The sequence below is a fragment of the Mycteria americana genome, chromosome 1, assembly GCF_035582795.1.
Source record: "Mycteria americana isolate JAX WOST 10 ecotype Jacksonville Zoo and Gardens chromosome 1, USCA_MyAme_1.0, whole genome shotgun sequence".
NCBI classification, from domain to species: domain Eukaryota; kingdom Metazoa; phylum Chordata; class Aves; order Ciconiiformes; family Ciconiidae; genus Mycteria; species Mycteria americana.
In genome coordinates, this window is record NC_134365.1 from 19,484,622 (window position 1) to 19,505,262 (window position 20,641).

The window sequence follows — 20,641 nt, forward strand, 5'->3', positions numbered from 1 at the left end:
TGCAGACAGTTACTGTTAAAAGAAAACAATGAAATTCCTGCAGATGGCGTATTCTAACTTGCTTCCATCAGCATCTTTAAAAGCTGAGGTTACAGACACTGAACCAAGCTAAGTTTGTGGGGTTTTAAACTCTTGTTTGTGTCCAGTGCTGATGTGCAGTTTGTTTTATTCTGCTTAAGATGCTTTTCAATGTAAAAAAAAGCAACAGCAAGAGATTACAAATTTAAATGAATAACTTTTAGGAACAGCAAGTGTTTTTTCAGGCACATAGCCTTATTATAGCTGACAGCAGACCACTCAATCATTTAGAGTTTAGTAAAGGAAGACGAGCATACTCCTATGAGAGTTATATAGGAGTCCCACAGAAATAATACTAAAAACTATAGGACTGAGGAGTTTTGCCTCTGCTATTGAATTGTATAAGCTGCTTTAAGAGTTTGTAGAAATGTGGGTATTCTCTGATAATCAGTACTGGATGTCTTTCTAAAAGATATGTTGTATCTCAACCAGAAATTGTTGAGATTATTACAGAAATTGCTGGATTAAATTTTATGGCCTTCATAAAGCTGGAGATCAGGTTAGACTAGTGTAGCTGGTTGTTTCTGTCCCCAAAATCTATGACTCCATCATGTTTCCTATAAAGGAGTGCAATACAAAGACGTAGTTTTAACTCTCGGTGACCTGTCCTGGTCAACTGCTTTGTGTCTGGTGGTGTGACTTTTAACAATGTGAGCAGTTGCTGCAGAACCACAAGTGCTTACGGCACCTTATTTTCAGAGTTCATAGTTTAAAAAAGTAAGTCTGTGCTATTACTGTGTCCTTTGGCCCAACCAACCTCCACTGTGCTGCTTTTGACAGGGGACGGGACTCCTGCGTGCAAACACAGTGGCCATAGCACCTGAGCACAGGCATTGCCTGCCCTCGGAAAGAGGCAGCATTTCCCCCTTTTTCACCCTGTGACCAATCCCTCTAGTCTGATTTCACAGAAATAATTTTGAAAATTTCAAATTATATTTTCTGATGGTAAAGGAGACAGGGAGACTATTGGCCTTTAAAATACCTTCTGTGGCTGTTCATAGATTTGCTGGATGTGTTCCAATAAATAAAATATTGCCTGTTAGGTGAAGAAAGACTATTCCTTCTAATCAGTGACTATTTCTGTTATAGAGCTCCTTCTGAACTGTAGTGTATTTACTACATAAAACATCTGAAGAATTTTTATTAAGTAGAATCTGATGAATCTTTGAAAATCAATTCCTCTGTGCATTACATGCACAAAGTAAAAACATCCTCGCATTAGCTGAGTTTTGGAGAAGAATTGTATTATTTGTCTTTTTAAAATATCTATCCCTGACATTATGTGCAATATTATTAAAATAAAAATAAAAACCTTATATAAATATAAGGCAGACATTTGTCATTTTTTAATTTTTAGCTAATACTGAGGTATAAACAGAGAAAACTTTGCTAAGTTTTCAGACCAGTAATTGCCCAAATTAAATACAAAAAGGAGGAGAAATGTTTCATATCATATAAGTTTTGGGTAAGGAACATTAATATTTTATGTATATATGAAAAGCTACATTAAAAAATTCACATGGCTTCATCTGTCAGTCAGAAACCATGTTCTGCATAGTCATGATGTCAGACTGCTGTCTGACAAGATCTGGGATTGACTGGGCAGTCGAGATCATAGAATCGTATATAACACATCCACCTGTAACAGGGTTTCCCATGGACGGCGTACCAGTTCAGTGCATGTTATATACACTAACATCTTTCCTGTATTTAAACACATTTGTTCCTCTGTTGGTCAAACACTGGCTAATGAAAGCAGAAGTAATGAGAAAAGACCAGTTTCCAAGCTATCTAAAGGTCAACATTACAGTTCACTACGGCAAGTTTCCCGGGGCACTGACAAAGTAATATTTGTGAACACAAGTTTCAAAAGGATCACAAGTAGTTATACGAATTGTATTCTCACTGTAAAACGTGATGCCATATAGTTGTCTTCCTTTCTCTTTGTTTTCACGTTTCACTCATTTTATTAAAATTTTTCTTAATTTTTCTTCACGTAGCCTTGATTTGTGTTAAGATCCCCAGCATAACCACAGACTATTTTTACTATTTGATCAAAACAAAAAATCACAGGCTTACCCCAAAGAGCGTACAGTTTACTGTAACACAGCATCTAGTCATGTGGAATAGGAGGAAATCGCAGGGGGTATGGGATAAGTACAGCCTCGTTGCTGAGTTTCCTTTTCTAATACTTCTAATTGTTCTTGTAGCGGCAGCTGTTCATCTCCTTCTGTGCTAGTCATCAAGCTCATTTCAACTCAATTTGCTTGCATGTTCTGTTCTTACACACGTGACAAAAGGAGGGCAAAGTTTCCCATTGCTGTGGTTGTTGACAAAGGAAGCCCATTGTACTTGAGAACAGCTGAATTATTATCTCTTTCAGTGCACAATAAAATGTCACCACCATGTCACAGCAGCAGTGTACATGCTGACACTGGACTTGGAAAGTACCAAAAGCAGTGAGGGCCAGAGCACAACCACTCAGCTAAATGCTTGTCCTTTGAATGCGCATGGAGAACATTAACTAAAATTCCCAGAAATAGCTTTAAAAAGATTAAAGAATAACTGATTTCAGTTCTCATGCGTGCGGAGTCTCACGTTCTGATTCTCACTGCTTTGTCCATGCGAAAGCAGTTGTCAAATGGAGTGGTTTTCTTTCTTTGGTTGGTTGGTTGTTTTTTTTTTTTCTTTTTTTTTTTTTCCTTACTGACCATGTACAGAGTTTGTTAAACATACCTAGTACGGGTACATGAGCACTCCACAGCTGGAGTCCCAAGGAGGACCTTGATCCTTGGCCATCATTTTAGCATGTGTTTCATGAGTACAGAATAAGATATTGTGCAGTCAGATGTGAAGCTGCAGGTAGGTGAAGTGTTCAGGAATCCTTTGTCACCCAGATCACTCTAAGGCTCACTCTGTCTTCAGACACTTATTGTAAGGTTGATTTATAACCTTCCTGCCACCCTTCCTTCACTCCCTTTCTACCGCCAGTCTCATAATCTTTTATTCCTACCTTCTTTTCATGGTACTAATCACTCTCTACCATGTAACCTAGAGCATATTTTATTCCTACTGTGGATCCCTCCTTTAAATTCCTGCTTTGCTGTCTACTCAGTGATTACCCTGATATGTGCACATGCTTCATAACTAGGAGTTCTTGGGGTCCTTCACCCTCTTCCACAGCTGCCCAGCCATCCCTGTATAACATAGGGATGGTCATGAGTATCTGCCCAGTTCATGTTCTTCTTTTAACTACAGTAAATCTGGTCTTCCACTGCAGTACTCTGCTCATATCAGGAGGACTGAAATTGGTGTACCTAAGAGGAAAAAAAACCCAAACAGTTCTGGTCTCTAGTCTTCACTTACCCATGTTGTCCTACTGACTCCACTGAACAAGTTGCGCAGGTTTTTGACCTTACTTATCTCCTTCAGTAGCTGCTACATATAGCTGGGCTTTGTCCTCTTTTTCCTTCCTTTCTTGCCTTATTTTTTATTTTCTATCTTCTATTATCTGTTTTCTTGTTACTTTCCATCATATCCCTCCCGTGTCTCTATCCTTTACTGTTGTCTTCAGATTCTCTTCTTTGGGTCTGAAATTGCTGTCCCTCTCCAGTTAAATTTGCTGTTCTCAGTGTGCTGGCAGCAAAGTGAAATGTGATGAAAACCTGATCTCTGAAGGGTTCTTTGCTGGCATATCACAGATCAGATTTTTAGTAATTTTTACTTTGCTTCCAGCACACTAATTGAATACAGCAGAGCAGAACAGCAGGGGACAGAAACAGAAGACACTGAGTCCTGACAAAGGCTTTCTCTAGGGGTAGGTGTTCAATTAGCATCTCTTATTAGACGGCAAACGCTAACTACCCACAGACAATGAAGCACTAGATCATTCAGAGATTGAAAACCAGTGAATACGTACATCTGTGGATATTCAGGCAAGGGCTGAAATGCTGGGTGAAGTTGTGGGCCAGGTTGCCTATTTAAAGCATTGGCATTTTAATATATAGTTAGAAACAACCAACTTAGAAGAGGCTAGGAGCACATGTATTGTGCCTAAAAAAAAAATTCAATGTCTAGATTTTATCTGTATTTATTATGACTCTCAGGGTGCTTGTTGTGACCCTGTGAGATTTGGTAAATGATACTGGGTTGTTTGGTTTTTTTTTCTGTTTCTGTTAGATTGCTTTATAAGAAGTTGAAAAATATGTGTTATATTTGCTGCATTACTTTTCTGTGTAAGCAATTGTAGTAATTGCCAGAGAAAGGCTAAGTGGTTGAGAACAAATGTGGAGATATATTACAATCTCAAATGAGAGCAAGTATAAATAGAAGAAAACTGGCCCTTGAAAATTAAAATGGAAACAGACGTAAGTTGACTGTGAAGCTGATTTGTAGGACACATTCCATTTTAGGATAGTGCTTCTGTCATACAAATATTTGAACATCATTTCTCAACATCTGGCTGTAGACAAATCTAAGATACCTATCACTAGATCACTGAGTCACATAGTATTAAGGTTTTCAAAGAACTGAAAAGAGAGAGGCCAGGTAAATACATGCTTGTTTCTACACTACAAAAAGATCAGATATCTTGTGTTCCTGTGCATTTACTGTCATATGCGTATTTTCATTGTGTATTTATTTATTTATTTATTGTTTGGGGCATCGTAACGAGGAAATTCTGCTATTTGGAGACACAAAGAGGAAAGAAGATAAAAGCTGTTGAATTTCATGAGAGTGCTCCTAGAATCTGGATTCTACTTCAGCTTTTGTTTGCTTAATTGTTTTGGTTTTGTTTCTTTGGGTTTTTTATCCTCTGTCTTGTGTTCTTGGATTTATTATGTATTAGTAATTATTTCTGATTTGTGGAATACCTTTGGACTTTCTCCCTCCTAAGCTGTCAGTATGTATTTATGAGTCTTATGAAGATTCAGCAAAACATTAGGTACCTTTTTACAATTAAATAGATGCCTGGATGCCTTGCTAAATGCAGTAGTTTTAAAGTTAAACCTATGCCGCTGTTGTTTACTGAGTAAGTTCCTATATTCACACAACTTAATCCAGCAACCTCTTATGCCACAGCTGAATTCCTGAGGACCATTCATGGAACTGGCAGGACTTGCCCTTAGGCAGTCCTAGTTTGGGATGATGTGGATGACTGCATAATTTGGAGATCATCTCCTGTATATTATCCTGCTCCTCCCAAATACATGTTGTACATGGTGCAATCTGCACTGTTTACCAAGACTTTCATCATTTTTCAGGGAACAGATCAATATTGAAGGCCTCTTCTCAACCCTGGGGTTGCAATAAGATTTCTCCCTTACTGGAACTATGGTTGGGCTGCAGGAAAAGCCCCTGCCCTGTCATTCAGTCTTTTAACTCTTCATCTAGTTACCTGGTCTCAATTTGTAGTCTCTCTGTAGCCTGCAGGAGGTCACTTTTTTCCATATATTTCTCAACTTCCGCTCAAGTATCCCTCCCAATCTTAACAGCAAGAGCTAAATGATAAAATGGGTGTCTAGACATTGCTGTATTGCTGTTCTTAGAACTAAATAGTCTTTGGTCTAGGTGCCCTATAAATAATTGAGACGAGCTAAGTCTTTGTGAATTAGCACTGCTTCCAATTTTTTAAGTGGAGCAGAATGACTGCTGTAAAAGGTATCCGAGGTTTGTGATGTTTCCTTGTTGTATAGTAAAATAGATTAACGTTTGGGGCTTATACACTATTACAGTCAAATTGCTGCTCTAAAGACAGTTCATGATTGCAATGTCTTATTAAAGTACTGTGATTCAGTTTGTGTTTCTGCTGGCCTCTTTCCTGCCGCTGCAATTTAACTGATATATGTTTTTAAAAGCCTATTACTTTGCATATTTTTTGTTGTTTAATTTCTTATATATATGTATTGAAGCACGCTCTCTTTCTGAAGGAAAATGGGACAGAGAAAGGTCTCCAGGCTAGTCACCACTAAGAATTCAGAGGTTTTGTTTCCAGCTCTGCAACAAATTTCATGCATGACCTTGGTCAAGTTGAGTAACCTCTGTGCAAAATGGGGACAATGAACAGCATTTACCAGACATAGCTAAAACTAGCTAAATGTAATAAGTTCTGCAAAGTGTTTTGGGATCTTTGGTAGGTAGATAGTGTATATTTACTGAATCAGGCAGAGGAGAGAAATGGTTGGAGCAAAAGACTACAGCTGAAAAAAATGGAAGAAGGAAAAAGGAAAAATATGAGGTAAAGAGAACAGAGAGGTTGGGAGAGGAGTGGGATGATGGAACCAGTTGGGATCAGTCGGAGATGATTAATAATAAAAGATGTGGGCCCTGTTCAGAGTTCATAGGGCAAGAGAGGAACACTAGGATAAATGTGTTTGTCTAGCTACATCTAAACTGGTGAATCCAAAAGCATTTCTGAACTTTGGGAATCAGCTATGCTGATCAGCTTTCTTCACAGTTCAAGGAAAACAGTGAAACAATGTACGAAAATCAAAAAGGGAATATTTTCTCCAATGCATACTTTACATCCTGCATTAAGTGCTACAAGTTATCATTGGGAAAAAAAAAAAAACAAAACCAAACATAGAGAACATCATTCTATAAGAAGTATAGGTGAGCTAAGCTCTCATTTAAGAAGCATGTTTCAAAATGGTGTATTCTGCTTGCGCTTAGAAATTTTCCCTGCTCCCCGCTACAAAGAATCTTCCATTTGCTACTTCAGGCATCTGGAATTGACTGATAAACAGCAACTAAGCCATCTTTTTTTTTTTTTAACTTTATTTAGGTTCTTGTACCATGGTTTTCATTATGATTTGTAAATACTCATTTCAGTCACCACCTTTTATACATAGGAGCATGATGTATTCCAAAATCATAAGTCTCAGTATTCAAATACTCTTTTAATCAATATTCTTATTTGATGAAAAACTAATACAAATTTTTACTTTTATTTCCAAGTTCATTCTCCAACATTAAAAAAAAAAAAAGAGAACAAACTGTAACAATCTGACTGTTTTAATCTAATGTATTTTAGATGGCTGTAAGTTTTTGCATTTACTGCTGCTGAACAAGATCTATCTCACTTTTTTGCTATCACAAAAAATTCATGATTTTCAGTTATGAGATTGACTAGAGATGCAGCAATTGATAACTGCCTGAATGTAGAGTGAGCGTGTGAAAAGTATAGAAAATAAAGCAGGTTTTCTATAGGAGAGTATATATATATTGTTAAACCAGGTGAGAAGCTTAGTATCAAAACATATCTAGTTGCAGTATTTAGCGGAAAATAATCTGTGGTGTTCTGAAACACTAAGTTGAACAGTCTTAAATTGGACTATACTGATCATGAATAGAGACTTTTATTTATTTATTTTAACTAATAACCGGAAATCCATTGCAAATTCCTCTGTCTTACAAAACAGTTAAAACCACTTTGATGGGTAGCTTGGCATCGTGTTGATATAACCTCTGCTTGCCTGCAGCACCTCAGAACTGTCTGTATGCAAAAGCCTTGGATAGACTCCATTTGTTCTCCAGTTCAGAGAGTATTACCCCGGAAAGCAATTCTACCATGTGCTGAGCACCGTCAGTTCCTATTAACTTCAGTTTAAGTGAAGGGGCACAGCCCTTCTGAGGAGATGCAAAGTAGTGTCAGCTCAGATTCTTAAGACGAAATTCAGTTCTTTGCAGAAGGTCTGCACAAAGCCTATGTATCATTTAAGTGCCACTTAATTCTTTATAATGGAGCTTGGAGTGGATTTGAAGAATCTGATCGGCTTTTTGCTGCCTTGTCTGCAGAGGGCCGAATTTCACCCCTGGTGAATATACACAGTAAAAAGGCAACTATACTGCCTCAGGAAATACATTGTATTCCTTTGCTTTGATGAGTGTAACTCAGTTTCAATTACTGATAGAAATTCTTGGTATTATGCTGATAAAATCGTTGTATACTTTGCTCCCTATATTATATATTTAGCTCGACTGTGATACTCTGCTATAATGGGCAAAATGAAAAGCGAAAACGCAAAAATAAGCATGGTCCCAGGGGCACGGATACGGCCTCCCTTTTGCAGCTTTTGGGGCTGCGTGTGTTTAACAGAGCCATGCGTCTGTACAGACCCCAACTTGTACCTAAGTGGGAGGGGTCCTGCCTCCCCTGCTTTTGGCAAGCGGCCCAGAAGGCAAGGCCTGTTCAGGCGGGAACGTGAGAGCCTGTGTGTTTGTGAGGCTTTCGAAACAACGCGAGGGTCAGGTTGAAAAGCTGGAAAAAAACTATGGAGGTCTGTAACGGGGCAGAGACCCCGGCGGGGAACTGGGATGGGCAGGCGGGCGGGTGGGGTGGGACGAGCGTTTGGGATTAGTCCTGAGGGAGCGTTTATGAATTTACAAGTGTTGATGAACATTTCGTGTCCAGTACTATGGTTTACTTCTTTGTATCACTGGTATTGATCCTACACTGCTGCTGGTTATGTGTCATTAATAAATTAATAAACCATTTTGATTGGCTTTAAACTATGTGAGCTGAGTAGTTTTTCCTTACAAAAAGAAGTTGTTCCGATTCTCAAGGCCTAAATGCATGAGCTAGTCTATACACTTAACACAGAAATGTTTTGCACTTTATGTTCTGTAAAATACTCTTGGTGTGTTCTAAATTTGTGTGGATATAGCCAATACCCAGAGCAAGGACTCCATATATTTGTGATATTACTGATAGCTGCATTCTGAGATAGCACCCAAGCAAACACTAGGAGTAATTCACAGAGGAGAGAAATATTTTTTTTAAAGATTAGTTCAAATCATGTTTCCAGGAAAACCTCCCACCTGAGATAGTAGAGGCAATCTAGTACCTATTTTTGAGTTTAACTGACTATTAAGTCTTTCAGTGATCCTTCATATTGTTGAAACATTGATAGAAATAGCCATTTTGATATGTGAATTGCAAAATATATGCATGCAAATAGGTGAGGTTTGGTGTTAACATTTTACTGAGCTTTTTCTGTAAAGCCTGCAGCTGGATGCATGCCCTCACTCAGGAAGGATGAGGCTCTTATCTGTTACATAGGAGATTTTAGCCTTGAAATCTGGTATGATCCAGTTCTCAGTAGAGTGGTACCTATGGACCCCAAGCACAATCCAGATTTCTGTATATTATGTGCTATAAGAACTTAGTGGATTTGCTTCAAAAAATTGTAGTTATGAAAATTGTTTGGGAATCACTCCTCCAGCAATATATATATCGCCTAATGAACAGTGCAAATTCCTATATAGACATTTGGGAGCTAAAGTGGTTTTTACAATGAAAATCTTATTATGAATTTCAGATTGAGGTTCCACTGAAAGAAATCAGTATTCGTTAGCTTACCAACAATTGTACCGAGACTGAGGACACAAGCTGTTTCATGTCAATATATTGGAAAGGATTTTATTAAAAGACTTTAAATTACACTTCTATTTCTTGCCATGATCCAGTGGCATTGGGAGTTGTATTCTCAAGTAGTTCCAGACAGAGGAAGTCAGGAGTGTAGGGAGGCTGAATCACATGTTCAGGTGAGCATAAAGAGCTGCAACTGCCACTAGGTATAAATGCCTGCTTTTAAGCTCCTTAGACCCAAAATTAATTTGGAGCATCATAAGCTTCTTGTATGCTTATCTTGCTGTCGTGGTTTAGCCCCAGCCGGCAACTAAGTACCACGCAGCCGCTCGCTCACTCCCCCTTGGTGGGATGGGGGAGAGAGTATTTTAATTATTTCTTCTGAAGTCCTCTTTTTTGCTGGGCTCATGACTGTTGAAGATACATTGCCTGTATTGGTGTCATGCATCAACATAGAGGAAGACGTGGTCTGTGTCCCTGTATGTGGAACTTGTTCTGCCCTTGAATCCTAGGACACTTATGTACAAATTGAGGTAGTGAAGCTTTCTTATAGTCTAGCCTAGGATTGCTGAAATGATCTCTGAAGGAACTGAGGACCATTTTCTGTGGACTGCAAGCCTTAGAGTCTAAGCAAAAGATAGATTGTTTGGGGGTCCTTACACGAGTATATGAAACCACACAAATGAGTGCATCTCTATATATGTATTTTATAAAATGTATCCCAATAAGGAACCCAGATGCTACAGAATAGATACTACAGTGAACTCAAAAGAAGTAGTATTATAATCCAGAAAGAAGTTTACAGGAACTAAAGCCCCTTTTCTTCCTGCCTTGAAGAAAAATTTCTCCCTATAGCTCCTCTGCATCTACTTTAATGCAGTCAGTGCTCTGTTGTTCCAAAACTACTTGCTGTATGCGACCTTGAGGAAATTTTGCAGAACCAGCTAACCAGAGATGCAAGCATTAAGAGGAGCCACAAAACACACTACACACCACCTTTCAGACAGTTAGGGACCTTCCTAACTAGAGTTCCTTTCCCTTGTAGTAATAGGGTAATAGAATGTTTGTTCCAGCCTTTTCCCTCTGCTTATTGTGTCCTTCCCCATGATTTCCCAACCTTTACTTCATTCAACACCTGTCCTTCTTATATTCCTAGCTCCTGCCCCTAACTATGCCCCTACCATTGCAAATATCACAGAGTTTCACAATTGCTGTCATTATGTTGACCACGCTACCTATTTATTATAGCTTTTCTCTCTCCACTGTGTGTCTCATGTCTATTTACACTGTAAGCACTTCAGGATAAGGAGTGTCTGCTCAAGTTTATACAGAGTCTAACACAATGGATCCCAGTTGAACGTCACTTTTAGGCTACTGTAATGATTAGTTAGGATAGTAAGTCTTCGGTTGTTAGCCCCCCCAACAATATTTTCTTGACTGTAAGAAGCATGGAATTAGAAAATTAGCTAACTTTTATGTTCTTTCGATTTACAACAGGGCTGTCTTTTGTTTTATTGTTGGTTTTTAAGTTCTATTTTTATTGTGCAGTTTGTTGGCACAGCAGGTGTTGTAAATAATTTTTGTAAATTGCCTAGGGCTGTCTACATCATAACCTATGGCTGCATTATCAGATGATGAAAATAGAAAACTCAAATGAGAAAGTATTTAGAGATAAGTTAAATGTGAATTCTCCTGCCAATTGTTTTTGGTTGTTTTTTTTTTTTTCTTTTCTGTTCCATAGCACGAATTATCAAAACAAAACAGTGGTGTGAAATGCTTCCATGTTTAGAAGGAGAAGGCTGTGATTTGCTAATCAATAAATCAGGCTGGACCTGTACACAACCAGGAGGACGGATAAAGACAACCACGGTAGGTCACTTCTCTGTTCTATATTTCTTCAGTTTCTCATTCACTTTAGGTTATTGAAAAACAAAGACTGAGTTTTCTAATTGTCTTTTGGCACAGATATGTAAAGCCTGTTGCCTTATAATTAAGCTATGTGCCCAAGTGTGCTTACCGAAATACACAGCAATGTTATCACAAAGACAGGAAAAATGTGTAATTCCCACAGTTACTAAGAGTGGAAATTATATCAAGGTTTTCTTAAAAGGCACCAGTGGTTTAACTAACATTTGTATTCAGCCTGAAGACAGGATCTTATGGCTTCACTGTACAAGAATTTTCTTATGCTGAGGAAGTGTAGGGTATAAAACTGAACACGTGGTCTAGCAGGGTGAAAAGAAAGCTTTCACTGGGAATTGGGGAGAAAATATTTTTTGCTATTCCCACTGTACTGGAAAAGCAAGTTGCATAGGTAGATCTTTAGTTTTCAGTGAGACAGTCAGTGAGACCTATAGAAAGCATAGTAAATCCCTCAATTTTTATTTGAATCCCTTCCCATAGAGATCCCTCCTTTCAGCTTCCTTATGGTCCTGGTTTGTTGATCAAACCCTCAACTCTTTGATTTGGTGTCTTGGGGCATGTGCTTGTGGTGAAGCTGAGCGTATATACGACAGCAATAGTTTCTAGGGCCTGTAATATATCAAACAGATTTCTAGAAAACATTCTAAATGCCAATAATTCTTTGACTTCAAAAATGGAAAAAATCTGAAGAGATATAATAGAGCAATATTCTGATAGCTTGCTAGACCTCTTGAAATGATTTTCCCCCCTATAATCTTTTTTTAGATTTACATGGAGCTCGAGTGTAATTTAAAGAAGTGCAATTTCAAGAATATTTAGTCTTAAAAGTACTTATCACTGAAGACTAAATTAAGGCCCATCATCCCCTGCACAATTTCTCTGTCTGAGCAGGAGACAGGCACCAGTACAAAACCTTTTATTGTTTTAGAATGACTATATTTTGGAAAATTAACATGTTTTTCACTTTTTAAAAAAGAATGAAGATTTGGTAGTACTTTATGAGATACCTACAAAACAAACTTTATGAATTGTGATCAGTGTTTTGATGCTCCTGTATTTACCAGACATAATATTCATTATGGACAGGGCTATAAAACTTAACACAGTCTCTGAGGTCTTACTTAAATATTGTTTGCCTTTACATCTTTTGCATTCAAGTTATGTAAGTAAGTGTGACATAAAAAAACAAAGGAAGGAAATAAGTTTTTGGCATTAATGGCAACTTCCAAGGGCAAGGAGACCTAATACAGTAACTTTGTCATACTTGAAATATTATCTTAAATCTCGTTAATTTGGGGGTATTTTCTGTACCCAAGGTACACAGAAAACCCATGTACTGTGACACACAGTACATGGCCGGCTGTCATTATAGTTCTTTATTTGATGTTTTATGCTAATGGCATGACTGAGTAATGCAAAGTAAGCAGAGGATCTATCCTTCAGTATCTATCTTTAATGAAGTGATTCATATATCCTTTCAGATTAAACACCAGAAGCCTGATTCTGAACTCTTAGTTGTCTGTATAGCTCTTTAATGCTATTGACATGAATGGAATGACTCATGATTTTGATTAACGTAAAGGAAATCATAATCATGCCCCATCAGTAAAATTAAGGCCATGGCAAGTATAATACTGTAAAACAGACTCTCCCCCACACAGAGACATCATTGTCATTGGTGAGGAGAGATTCTGCCAGAGAGCCAACTGTAGAACAGCTCTGAGCATAAGCCCTCATCTAACATCAAGCAGTCTTCAACAGTTGGTATCACACATGCAGACACACAACAAACACACAAGTACTTTTCAGTCAAGCCAGACTAGCAACTCAGAATACTTAAAGAAGTTCTGAATCCAGAAGGGGAAGGGAGGAAAAAGAAAAGAAAAGAAAAGACAAGACCCAAGAAACCCCAATCTCTAATACAGTATTAGTAAAATATTAAGAAAAAAAAAAAAACGTTCATTTGTTCTCTAGCCACTTGGTTGAAGGGTAAGGGAAACCTTGGACAATGGTAATAGGTTTGGGAACTGTGTCTTAGGATGAGTCTATGAAGTAAATGACTGTGATTAAAAGAAAAGAAATTTTCTAACAGAAACACCAAGAGACATTATTTATTGTCGCAGTACTCTTAGGTCATCAGCTGCTGATGCAGTCAAGTAATTTCTATTTCTGCTCCTAATCAACATACCTGAGTTGCCAGGCCCATCATGGCATCTAAGTGTAACAGGAAGGATTTCTGGCTGGGAAGGGCCAGAAAAAATGGACACCAGATAGTATGGGGAAATAAATGTCCAAACATACTGAATTAATTATTATACACTAAATGTCTGGTACTAAGTAGAAATAATTCTTGACCACGTCTCCAGTGACAGCAGGACTAGGTCCTTAATTTGTTAGCTATCAATTTTGTTAACACACATTTGTTAATCTAACATTTGCACGCCTTCCCTGCTAATATTAGTTTGTATCTTGAAGATACTTGGCAGTATCTTGCATTATCATAGTGGTGGTAGAACATATAGCAGAGATATTACTGTTTGGTAAATGCTGAGACAATGATTTGCTACCCATACTAAAGCCAGAACAGTATTGAACTCTGATGGACTGAGACCAGCTGTTGTGATAATACCAGCTTTCGCATTGATTCCAGGAGGTTGTGTGGAAGTGTAACTTTTTAAGTACTGGGTTTAGAAGTAGCACGTGGAAAGGTAGAACTAGTGGAGATCTTATGTAGGACATGAGTTCCTTCTTATGTGAGAATATAGTTTAGTACTCACAGTTAAATGTGTTTCTACCAATAAAAGGAAGAAATAGGATTCGTTTTCTGTAGATGAGTTTAACATTTAGTATTTTTTCTATGAAAATACCAAGCAAACAGCAAATGAAAATACCCATAGCTCCAAAGCAAAAGTACAATTTCTGTAAATTGTTTGGAAAGCACTGCTTCTGCTTTATGCTTTGTGTCAAAATTGTTTAGACTTTCTATGCAGAGCCAGATTTTTTCACTGCCTGGCACTTTTTGTGATCACCTCTGGAAATAATGCAACCAAATCAGAATTCTCTCCTCACATGGGTAGCAGTGTTTTATATCCATTTTGTGCTCACTTTGCACAGCTATAAATGACTACACAAGGTGCAAGGCAAAGGAAAATCAGACTCAAAGTATACTCTAAATGGATCTGGATGTCACTTCTGCCCTGTCATCCTTTCTACAAGGTGTGAATGAACCAAAGATTTTTTTCATCTGCTAAGAGGCTTTTAGAATTGAGGATTGACTGGGCTAACTGCCAATCTATGTATTAAGCAGCTGACTGTCAATACAAGGAAAGAACATGGCAACTTGTAAATGAAGATAGCAACAGAATACTACACAATTGTTAGCACTTTCAACATACTAAGTACTTTCATATAAAAAATGTCCTTACAGGCACTTTAAAATTACCTGCCTTAAAAATTTCTTCTCCTTTTGCTATTCTCATTACTCTTTCAATTCTTTAAAAAAAATGAAGCTATATGATTTTTTAAAATAGTATGTAGTTTCAATACTGCCAGAAGATATGTCTTTTTTTTTTAAATATTGCTGAAGGGCCTGCCCATTTTATATTTCAAGTATAAAACTTGCCATCATATAGATAAGATACACAAAGTATTTGGTTTACAGGGGAGATTAATTTTAGCACCAAAGTGTATATATGTTGTCAATGATCCATCACTACCTAATTGTTACTTAATTAATTCCTTCGTCTACATGATGTGATTTCAATGCATGGAGCCTAACATAACATTCATGCGCCAGTTCCTCTGTAGCTAACCTTTTAAAACCTTTGCGATTTTACTGCTAAATTAGCTGAAGTGGGAAATTAAGGAGTATGAAGAAGCTAAGAGAGAGCTCACAGTGGATAAAAGGTGTAATTACTCTGACATGGAGCTCAGTGCTTAGCAAGTAAAATTTACTAAGGATCTAGCTTCACCAAGGGACGTGACTTTCTTAATAGAGTTTACTTACACACAGAGCAACTTAGCATTCCTTACCATTAATATAAATGACATGCTGGCTGGGTTGGAAAGGCAATTTGTTCCCTACCCTGAAAAATACAATAGCTGTTTATATTGGCTGCAATTTAAATCAAGATTTTTCTGCAGAGCTTTATCATACACATATGTATGATGAAGGTAACAGATAAAATGTACTGGTTCATTTTTCGTCACTGACTTACGAGCAATGTGTTCTCATTCATACTATTACATTCAAAGTAAAGAGAAATATATATATGTTACATATTTGTAACATACTTGAGAATTTACTTTTTTTTAGACTGAAGACCAGCTGGAAATGTCCTGAGGCCATGGTCTAGTGGTCTGAGCTTGGGACTGGGAGCCAGAAACTCCTGAGCTCTAATCCCGGCTCTGACAGTGACTCCCTCTGTGGCCTTGGGTAAGTCACTGAACCTCTCTGCCTCAGTTTCCCCAGCAGTAAAAATAAGATTAACAATCCTTAGCTACCTACCTTAGTGAATTTTGGAGTCCTGAGTTAATATTTTAAGAGGTTTAGAAATTCAGAGTAACTTAAAAATAAAAATACTGTTATTTATAAATGTCCTTATTGGTGATATTCATGTTGTTGTTAGATATTCACATAACCCTGGCATTCCTGTACTTAGCCTCACCTACATTCCAGCTCTGAGTGTTTCTAAATGTGCATTTCACATCTCCACAGGTCAGATGATTTTATTTGGTTAAGCTGTTTTTGGAAGTTTTTTGACATCCCACCAGTTCTAGTTCTATGTCATTCCAGGACACAATACCCACCAAAATAAGCTTTTAGGCAGCACCACATTAGAGCAGTGGAATGATGCAGGCATGCATGCCATGCCAAATTTAGTTTCCCTCTTGCCCTTTGTCAGAAGTGGTCAACTTATGAAACAGATACATCAAATCTACTTGTCAGTAGCTCATCTACCAAGTTCCCTCACTGTCCTAACTGTAACAGGAACACTACATACACACCAAGATTACAGAGGATATTTTTCAGGCGGCTGATGTATCCCCTCATCCCAATCCAAAGAATAGCTTTTAGAAACAAGCAGGAAGTTCTGATCCTGAATTTTCCGTCATTCATAGCCAAGACTGTTGGGGAATCAGAATCTTTGGCTATATTTAAGCTATGGGACCAGGAGTACATCCCTGCTTCAAAGTCCACATACATGCACAACTGTGAGTCCCGATGTCTTCTCTGTCTTCTCTTTTTCTGTGTGGCCCTCTTCATGATGGCATGCCTGCCACTGCCTTGTGAGAGATCTTAGCAGCAGCAGAAAGGGCTCTCACAAATACGCTTATGTGGTGAAATAGATCATTAACTCAGCCTGATTCTCTTGCAGATCATCCTCAGCCATGCGCACGTTGAATTTCTTGTTGGATTTCTAGAAATCTGCTTTAAGAAAATCACTATCCTTATTGTCACTAAGAACCATCCGTATTCTTATCTCCTGCTGTCAGCCAGTTAGAGCTTCATGAGCTCTGAGACCATTGCTTCATCAAGCATTATGCATCACAAAGTCCTCTCAAACGAACTCAGGTCTCAGTAAGGTGGTCCTGAAACTGCTATTTGAATAAAATTTTCTGAGACCACTACCACATAATTGGAAGCTAGCCTGAAATACCTTTTATATGTTAAAATGTTTATATGTTCTACCTTTTATATTTCTCTACCAAGTTGAGAAAGGGTAAAACATGAACACCCTCCGCAGAATACATTCTGCAGATATTAAGATCAAAAAGTCATGATATTTGGATGTGTGACTGTACATATGAACTACTAGAACTAGGTTGCTCATAATTAACATCTCATTCTAATGTAACTGCATATCTACAGGATCAGCCCTAGTAGTGGGGTCCAGTGCTTTAACTGAGCCTTCTAATATTTTTTTATTAATTTGATATTCTTCCCAGTAGTACTAGCATTAATTATGAGAGAAAATCCCAATTCTTGATGTCATAGCCATGTGCTTCAGTGTACACTCTATAGATTTGTACACCCAGACCTAGATTCAGCCTGTTGTTTATTTCCATGGCTTTCAAGAGATTTTTGTGCTCTGAACAGAGTTTCTATTGCTCTAATTGTTTACAAAAGGTATCAGAATTTACAAATGGGTCATCACTGCAGTACTGGAACTGGATTCCTTTCTGTTCATTTCCAAGCAAGTTAGCATGTGAGTTGAATGTCTTAAGTCTCAAAGAGGTTAAAAGTCATGTTTCTAATTCTTGTGTTAGAAAAGAATAGTAGCTCAAGACAAGCTTACAAGTAGAGTGGTGGGATGGTCTTCATGGCCCCATGTCTTAGGTCCTTCATGCACTGAGGAAGCTAAATAGAAATAAAATTCTCATGAAGCTGAAGAACTAAATAGAGTGGGGCTATGCTATTGCTTCGTAATATGCAAGTTCTCTTGCATATTAGTATTGCTTCAACTAGTACAGCCTTTTCAAAGCTGTGCACACCTTTGTGGTACCAAGGTACTGAAACCCACCCATTCTATTCTCCATCATCCTTATGAAAATACAATTCTTTGTGGCAAATAACTGATCTTCAAGTGCTAAAGCCAAAATCCTAGCAAAAGTTTTGCTATTTTTGTAGACTACATGTTGAAAGGAGCTGGCAGAATCTTGAAGAACCACCTTAAAGAGATTAGGTGCCTTTGTCCTGAATGCTGAATACTGGTTCTCCTGATGTTCAGTGACTCACACTGCCTGAGAAGAGACTAGAGTTTACTCCAAGAGTAACTTGGAGTAAAATGTCTCAGTTGAAATCATAATTTGTTAACATCTCAAATAATTCCATGGAAGAAAATAGGGAAACATAGGTTTTGTTATTCTCTTTCAGAAGATATATTTTCAGATTTTAATGAGGAATTATAATAGCCTCATGTTGTCCGCATGGTCTAAATTAAAGGTATTGCAATTTCTGTACAAATAAATAAACTCAATTTTCAGATAGATAAGATTCTAGAGATATCTTTTCTTTCAGTATTCCTTTTTCTTAACTCATATTCATATTGGGAGGTTGTTCTAGTGTTCAGTCCCATCTTACTGTGCTAACTTAGGGACAGGACAGATTTAGATTCAGTGAGTTAAAACTGGTTTACTGATTAATGCTTAGCAATTATATTTTTATTTTTGTTATATAGGTTAATCTGTATTTAAAACCAGTTAGTTCACTGTGAAATGAGCTACATTCTGATCCATTTGAGGTCTGAACTGTCACTTAGAGTAAGTAGACAAAAGCAGATTCTACCCCAGGCAATAATAATAAGTTTCCAATCATCTGTTTCATGGTTTTGTGGAATAAATTTTGTTTTCAGTAAAAAACACCCCAAAACTGTATGGGTTGTTTTTATTTCTTCTATAGCTTGCAACCAGAATTCTGAAATGTATATAAAACCACATCTGTAACTTGGGGAGTTCACTGACTACTATGTCATAGTGTGAACCCACCCAATAAATTGTGGACATCTAAAAATGTTCAAGTGTATACAAAACTTTAAAAGCTGCATTTTAAGGAGTGCCTAAATTGTTAAGCTGATCCTGATTTAAAAAAATACTTTAATTTGAAATTCTTTCCAAATTCCATAATTTTGCAGTACATCAGTAAAAATTATATTTTTATATGGGGATAAGATTCTCATCAGTTTCCTCAAAAACAAAAAAAGCACCTGAGTTTTAAAAATGGAAGGCCCAGCGCATAGACAATTGAGATCTATAATGGATGATTCAGGTCTCTGTGTGGGAAAATTGCAGGCCCATCAAAGAGTGGATGTGAAGAGGCTGATCCTAGATTCTGTTACTATTGTTTAGCACCTTAGTCACCATTTACATTTAGGTAGGCCTTTCCAACTACTGAAATAGCATTGTAACTGGTCTAAGAAATTAACATGTTAAGAATTAGTACATTAATAAACTGAGATTGACAAAAAGGGAACAAGAAGAGTTAAACCACATTCGTAGTAGTAATGGTAATATTGGGTCTTTGTGTTTTGATGATTCTTAACATAACAGATGAAGATTCTAAATGGGATTTAGTTTCCTCAACTTATCATTTCAGTGCATTCAGATACTTAAGGGTATTGAAGACATCCTGCATAGGGTGAGCATAAATAACATAGAACCTATAGACCAGTGCCATTGTGGGGTGGCAGCTGGAAGCCATGCAGGACATGCTAGTTCACTAGCTGCCTGTGTTAAGCAACTAAATCTCATTCCTCATCTGCTAAACCAGACAATTTGATACAGTGCTGCCCAGTCCTACTATGTATGCTTCATAATAGATTGACATTGTCTGAAGGTTCTGATTTCTTGCATGAATATGAGAAAATCAATTTTCATTTAATAAGTGATTGCAAAGAGAGACTATCTGAGGAAACAACCCTGAAGAGTACTTGTGCAATTTCTTGATTCACTGTAAGTAGCACAACACGCTGTTTGTAAGAAGTGATTCAATAGATGCTATATGCCATGTAGTTGAACTGAAGGGGACTACAGGATACATTGTACATGTGGAAGAAAAAATAGCTTTGATAATGCAAACGAGGAAGAAAGCTGGAAAAGACAACACAGAACTTAAGTATCTAGTTTAAATCATGTTTTTTGTGGGCATGTAATGGAAAACTATGAAGGCTGGAAACTGGTATGTCACATCAATATCAAGAATTTAAAATGATGCTAAAATTATTACACACCCATTTCGCACAGTGAGAATGTTCATGGTACAAGTGTTAGAAGATGAAGCTGTTGCACATGTATATCCATTTTGGAACATTTCTTTTTTAAGAATACCCCCAAAGTTTTCTGTTAAATCATGCAAAGCAAGCTAGAATTCTTGAACTGAACAAAACAAGCAGTGAATAAAGAAAATGAAATAGGTGTTATAGTACAGGGATTTTTATAATCCATTTGACACATTATTTCTTAAAATCATACTTGAAAATTAATTCAGAAAGACCTGTCACATTGAAAACTGCCGTTTCAACAAGGTACTGATGGAGGACCTGTGAACAGCACATAATAACAGTTAACAGGAGTGTATTGATCTAGGTCAAGGTGGCCCAGGAAGTGACAGATTTGTGAAAGGTCTAATGTTATTTTATTAAGAATGGTTTCAAAAGCATAAAAGATGTTAAGCTCTTAAGTGTTATTGAAAATCTGTGGAAGGCAGGCACATAACAGACATTTCTGTTTTCCAATATTCCCCTGCTATATTTTCATTAAGCATCTGGAGTA

The 20,641-nt window shown here is 37.4% G+C and overlaps 1 protein-coding gene across 2 annotated transcripts in view; it reads left to right on the forward strand.

Annotated features, from left to right (window-relative positions):
- TAFA5 (TAFA chemokine like family member 5) overlaps positions 1–20,641 on the forward strand; it is a 313,335-nt gene that overhangs the window by 224,266 nt on the left and 68,428 nt on the right. The window contains exon 3 of one of the 2 annotated variants that reach the window (XM_075492411.1): positions 11,190–11,317. In XM_075492411.1, the coding sequence (XP_075348526.1) occupies positions 11,190–11,317 (128 nt within the window). Of the gene's footprint in view, positions 1–11,189; positions 11,318–20,641 lie in introns of those variants that run through there. The other variant, XM_075492420.1, reaches the window with a different exon arrangement.